Genomic DNA, 6,621 nt, shown 5'->3' on the forward strand with positions numbered 1-6,621 from the left:
TAAACTCCTTTGCTTAGTAGTATATCCAATAAATAAAATATTCAAGCTTAAATCAAAATAATAATAATTACAAATAATGAGAGACGCGTTAGTAAGATGTGCCACCTTAATTGGGTGGTAAATTTAATGAAAAACTAAATAAATTGACAACCCATAAAGTTAGAACTACGGGAGGAAGAGAGGGGGTGGGAATCAAGAATGACAAGGATAAAACGGGCCTAATACGATGTTACTTCCTCTATTTCAATTTCTATGCCGACTCTCTTAAACGCCTTAAGACAATACGAAAGAAATTCTTAAAGAAACTTATTTAAAAATACTAAATAAAATATTTTAGTATATAAAAGTCATGTAAAAAAATATATGTGGATATAATATTTAAATTGTATCAAAGCATGTTGCTATACTATAGTAATAAGAGTTGTCGAGTCTTTGAGAGATTAAAAGAGTGACATATTGAATTAGAAAAGAATGGAGTAACGAGGTGCTTTATATTTAATAATGCTATATGTGCTTCATATGAGAAGTCAACTATTGTCTGGCTTTTTATTGTGATCAATTTCCAATGCGTACCTAACCCCCAATGGGGTGACGACTCTATTTACGCTCTGCTTCATGCGTTGACTCGTTCACTTGACATGGTTGAACTCCAAGCGATGTTATTTCATTGTAGTGTAAAAAATATTTAAAGGATAAGAGTATATCTGTTCTTAATATTTAATTATTCAAAAAAAATTAATAACGTAAGACGTTTAACTTAAATAAACACATAAGAAGGGCAAAAAGGGTTGACAGGAGAGTTTTTCAACCATTTCAGGTAACAAAATTTAAAATGGATTCATAATTATCTTGCTCTTTTTGCAATGAAACAATTAAGTCGATCATAAATTTGATCTTACCCAAAAAAGAGTTGATAAGAACTACACACAATGAGTCATGTCTCTGGATAGAGTAAAATTGAAACAATTTCAAAAAGTCATTTAAATATTAAAATCTCCCTCGATCAATTTCAAAGAAAGAAAGTGGCAGAAGCAACATATTAAGATTTACCAGAAGCTATTCCCATTGTAACGCAAATCAAATTCTAATTATGAGAATTAAATTCTAATCATCACTACTACACTAATGGACTTCAAACATCTAAGCTAGATAGCAAATGCAAATCAATTCTCATAGGACTTTTGCATATTTAATCATTAAAATTGTGGGTAGAATGTTTCAAATTTTGAGGATATTAAAAATGAGAACTTTGATACCACGTAATGCCCTTTCCAGTTCACAATTTATTAGATAAATTATGGTTAAGAGAGAATCAAATTTATCATTAACAATCATCAAGCCAACTTTTGAATACTAAACTAACAGACTATAACTTAGTCATACCACATTACTATAGACATAATGAACTAATTTAGATGTCTATTCTCAAATTAAAAGTATACCTCAAAAATATTTCAACAAATGAACCAGCTTAAACAATTATACTAAATGAAAGAAAAAGAAATAAACACGTTATTATGACCAAATTAATTGCCTAAACACATTAAAAATTTATCAAGGCAGTAAAGTGAAATGGACTTCCCTATAACCCAGACGACCTCCCAAACCGTAAAGCTTTTCTGAGTGGCATCACTGGTTATGGATGTTTACGTGACTGTCACAGTGGCCGAGACAAATGAATCTTGACCAATATGTAAAAATTGGGAAAATATTGATTGTATTGAATCAATTTCTCTATAAAACAAGGACGTATATATACAAAAACTTCTAACCGACTGAATATATACTTACCATATTTACCCTATAGAAAAATATACACTTAATATATATATACCATATTTATCATATTCCTAACAATAAGTATGGAAAGAAATAAACTTGTTGACTTGTATACAAACTAGGGGAATAAAATCGTAGCTTCCATAAATTACCCATGTAAGAATTTATTCTTCACTTCATTGCTTTTGTCGATAAAACTCTTGGTTTCAACATCCCCTCAAGTTGGAGGGGGAGGAAGACACACCCAACTTACCTAAAATACTTTGGTGTTGCGGACTTAGTAATTATGTCTGCAATTTGGCAAGTCGATGGAACAAATGAGAGAGAAATAAGACCGGCAAGGAATTATTGTCGGACGAAGTGACAATCCAAATCAACGTGTTTTGTCTATTCACGAAAGATCAAATTTTTAGCTATGTGAATTGCAGCTTTGATAGCAGAATAAAGAGAAATGGGAAGAGAAGGGTTGATAGATAGATCAAAAAGAAGACGAATGAGCCAAGTAAGTTCTGCAACTACTCGTCTCATTTATCTGTATTCAGCTTCAGTAGAAGAAAGGGAAATCGATGGCTGCTTTTTGGACATCTAAGACATGGGAGATCCCCTAAGGCTAATGTAAAAACCACTCACTGATCTGCGTGAATCGGGATATGCTCCCCAATCAGAGTCACAAAAAGCAAGCAATTGAAGGAAAGAATCTGAGGACATGAGAATTCCAAGTTTGGGGGTTGAAAGAAGATACTTTAAATAATGTAAAGTAACATCAAAATGGGGATGACGGGGCTTTTGCATAAATTTGCTTAGATGTTGCACAGCGAATGACAAATCAGGTCAGGTATGGGTGAAGTAATTAAGTTTGCCAATAAGTCTCTGATACATGGTAGGTTCTGAAACAAGATCACCTAAATCTGCATGAAGCTTGCAAGTGGGATCCAATGGAGAGTTAACAGGTTGGAGATCAGCACAACCAAACTCGAAAATCAATTCTAATGTGAATTTTTGTTGACTCAGAATTAAACCATGTTGTTCCCGAATGGTTTCCATGCCAAGAAAATAACTTGCCAAGCCAAGATCTTTGATTTGAAATTCTGAATGAAGAAATGCTTTCAGACTTTGAATTTCAGCAAGGTCATTGCTAGTGACCAAAATATCGTCAACATAAATAGCTAATATAGTGATCCACATACCACTGCCGAGAAACTTACTTCAGCCCATACAAAGATTTATGCAACCTGCACACATAATTAGGACTAGGAGCACATAATCCTGGAGGAAACTTCATATAGACCTCTTCTTGTAGGTCTCCATGAAGAAATGTATTGTTCACATCTAATTGATTCAAATCCCATCCCTTTTTAACAGCAATAGCTAAAAGACACCGAGCAGTAGTCATCTTAACTACGGGGGAGAAAGTCTCAGTGAAATCTATGCCTTCTCGTTGAGTATTTCCCCTAACCACCAGTCGTGCTTTATATCTTTCAAAATTTCTATTAGAGAGATATTTAACCTTATAAAACCACTTACAAGGTAATGCTTTGTGCCCTTTAGGTAATTCAACAACATCCCATGTTCTATTAGATTCCAAAGCCTGAAACTCTTGAGCCATTGCTTCTTGCCAACATGGGTGTAAAATAGCCTAGGAAAAATGATTAGGTTCAACAATGCTTGAAAGGGAATGAATGTGGGACTGATTAAAGGAAGTTAGAGTAGAAATAGGCAGAACCGAGGGGTTAAGGGAACCGTCAAAACAAGAAGATGTGAGATTAGTTAAGTATGCATGATTGCACACATAATCCTCCAAATAGGAAGGTTTAGTGTGCGATCTGGTGGATTTCCTTGAAGCTGGTTGTGTAGAAGGCATAATAGGAGTAGTACTTGGTATAGAATTTGTAGAAACTTGTTCAATCAGATTGACAGGAACATGAATAACTGGATTAACAAGAATGGGAGATGAAACAGAAGATCGTTCCCTGATATGAGTAGATTGGATAGTGTGCTCAGGCAAGAAAAAAATCAATAGGAGGTTCAATAAATAGAGTGGTGGAGTAGTTAGGGAAAATTGGAGTGGTAATAGACTGATCTAAAAAGGGAAAAATTGTTTCATAAAATATTACATCCCTAGAAATAATAATTTTTCTAGTAGTTAAATCTAAAAGCTTATATCCTTTCTTCCCAAAAGGATAGCCCAAGAGAACACATTTCGTGGATCTAGGGTCAAACTTTGACCTATGCGGATATGAAGTAGATGCATAACAAAGACAGCCAAAAGGCTTGAGTAGAGTATAAGAAGGTGGTTTCCCAAAAAGTATGAACAAAAAGTACTTCGTGGGGAGATTTAAGATTTAAAACCTTGGAAGGAAATCTGTTTATTAAGAAAGTTGTGATTAATATATAGTCTCCCCAATATGCAATAGAAAGCTTGGATTGGAAAAGTAAAGCTCTAGATGTCTCAAGAAGGTGTTTGTGCTTCCTTTCCTCAAGACCATTTTATTGTGGAGTGTGGACGCAAGTAGTTTGGTGTAGGATCCTTATAGAAGAAAGATATGCCGATGTAAGTGAACTTGTACCCAATTCTAGAGCATTATCAGATCTAATGATTTTAATTCTAGTTTGAAATTATGTTTGTACCATGGCCAAGAATGATTTTAAAATAGAGAAAGCATTACTCTTGATTTTAAGTAAATAAGTCCAAGAAGCTCTACTAAAATCATCTACTATAGTGAGGAAGTATCTAAAACCGTCGTAAGTAGTAGATTTATATGACCCCCATGTGTTAATGTGAATGAGCTCAAAAATAGAAGTAGTGGAAGACTTAATTGAAAAGGTAATTTGCATTGTCTAGCTTTAAAACAAATATCACAAGGAGTAGAAGAATTAGATGGAGACAAAAACTGCAAACTTGAAATATTCTTCATATTCAAGAGGGGCATATGCCCTAATCTTATGTGCCAAAGGCTTACATCTGAACTTAACTTAGAAACTGAATGAAAAGCTTGAGTATAACTTTAACTAATGCAACTAGAAGAAAGCTGAGAAACTTGCTGAATAATTGGCTTAGAAACTGAACGCTTCTTGATCGGGAATGACTTGACCAAATATAAACCATCTTGAATTCTACCAACTACCATGGGCCTCTTCATTGAAGTGGCCTGAAAGAGTGCAGCAAAAGAACAAAAGAGTAAGTGACAATCAAGAGTTTTGGTTAGCCGATAAACAGAAAAAAGATTGAATCTAAAATTTGGAACAAACAAGACATTTTTTAGTGTTAAATTTGGAAGAATTCTGACCATTCCTATTTGATTTACTTTGACATTTTGAGAATTTGGAAAATTAACAAAGACAGTTTTAAGTAAAGGTATAATATCAGAGAGAATAGAATTATCGTATGTCATGAGTTCTGTAGCTTCTAAATCCAGGATCCAGGAACTAGAATCAATAAGTGAAAAGCACGAAAGAGGATTAAAGTGAGGCTGGATTATACCAGCATAATTGGCAGTAGCATTAGCATTAGAGGTATGTTCTCCCTATTGGCCAGACTTCACCTGTTGAAGCAGTTGAAAAAGTTGAGAAAACTGCTCTTATGTGATATTTTTCCCTGAAGAATCTGTGTTATACATTTGTTCTTTCCCTGTTTCCTCTGAAAACATTACTTGGTTACTAGACGGCCCTCCTTGAAACCTCCTAGGCTTAGTGAACTTGAAATTAGGAGGTAATCCTTTTAACCTATATCAATGGTCGATTGTGTGACCAAGTTTTTTGCAATAGTTGCAAAACATGTTGTTCTTCTTTTCCTCAGAATATCCTTTGTTGTCTGGCCTATTATTTTTCTATTTCCTCCTTGTTGATTTGCTACCAGGAAAGCTGGTTTGATGGGATATTTACTCGCATATATCTCATGTTGTTTTGCATCTTGGATGAGAAGCGAGTAAGCCTGATTAACGCTAGGAAATGGCGAGATCATTAGAATATTGCTTCGAATAGAGGAATAAGTGTCGTTAAGACTCATCAAGAACTGGATTAAATGACCATCCAAAAGTGATTTAAGGTTTTTGGATTTCCCCTTACAGGTGCAATCACAACTGAAGTGCACATAAGTATTGAGAGCATCAAGCTCATCCCAGATCCTTTTTACCTTAGTGTAGTATCCGGGAATGTCAGAATTTTCTTGAACCAGCCCGCTCAATTCCTTTTGAAGCTGATAGAGTTAAGCATCGTTTGATTGGCCAAATCTGTCTTCTAACTCGTTCTAAATTTCATGTGTTGTTTTGAAGTACAACACACTCTATGCGATATCTTTTGACAAAGAGTTTAAGATCCACGAGATTACCATGTCATTACAGCGGCTCCATGGTTGAAAAAGAGAAGAGGACTCTGGTTGAGCAAAACTCCTATCAATGAACCCTAGCTTATTTTTAGCAGACAATGCGATGCGTATAGCTCTTCGCCATCCTCTATAATCCTTTCCATCAAAAACTGCATTCACCAGTATCATTCTCGATGAGTCAGAAAGGTGACGATAGTACGAGTGGATGGAATTAGTCAAGGTAGAGTTGGTTGCATCCTTGGTGCTACCAGTAGCTACTGCTGCTGTTTCATGGGCTGTTGGATTCACCATTGTCAAAAAGATGAGAGAAAAAAGGAGAGAAAAAATAACACGGATTGAAAACAATATGAAAGGAAGGATCAACCCCAAGGATTTGATACCATGTAAAAATTGGAAAAATATTGATTGTACTGAATCAATTTCTTTGTAATACAAGGACGTATATATACAAAAACTTCTAACCGACTGAATATATACCTACCATATTTACCCTATAGAAAAATATACACTTAATATAT

At 34.7% G+C, this 6,621-nt stretch overlaps 1 protein-coding gene across 1 annotated transcript; it reads right to left on the reverse strand.

Annotated features, from left to right (window-relative positions):
- Positions 1-4,784: 4,784 nt before the first annotated feature.
- On the reverse strand, positions 4,785-6,394 carry LOC107853346. Its single transcript, XM_016698351.2, has 3 exons — positions 6,107-6,394; positions 5,633-5,974; positions 4,785-4,928 (listed from the first exon to the last, which is right to left on the reverse strand). Exons 1-3 carry the CDS (start codon positions 6,392-6,394, stop codon positions 4,785-4,787), a joined length of 774 nt encoding a protein of 257 aa, XP_016553837.2.
- Between the last annotated feature and the right edge of the window lie 227 nt (positions 6,395-6,621).

The sequence above is a fragment of the Capsicum annuum genome, chromosome 7, assembly GCF_002878395.1.
Source record: "Capsicum annuum cultivar UCD-10X-F1 chromosome 7, UCD10Xv1.1, whole genome shotgun sequence".
NCBI classification, from domain to species: domain Eukaryota; kingdom Viridiplantae; phylum Streptophyta; class Magnoliopsida; order Solanales; family Solanaceae; genus Capsicum; species Capsicum annuum.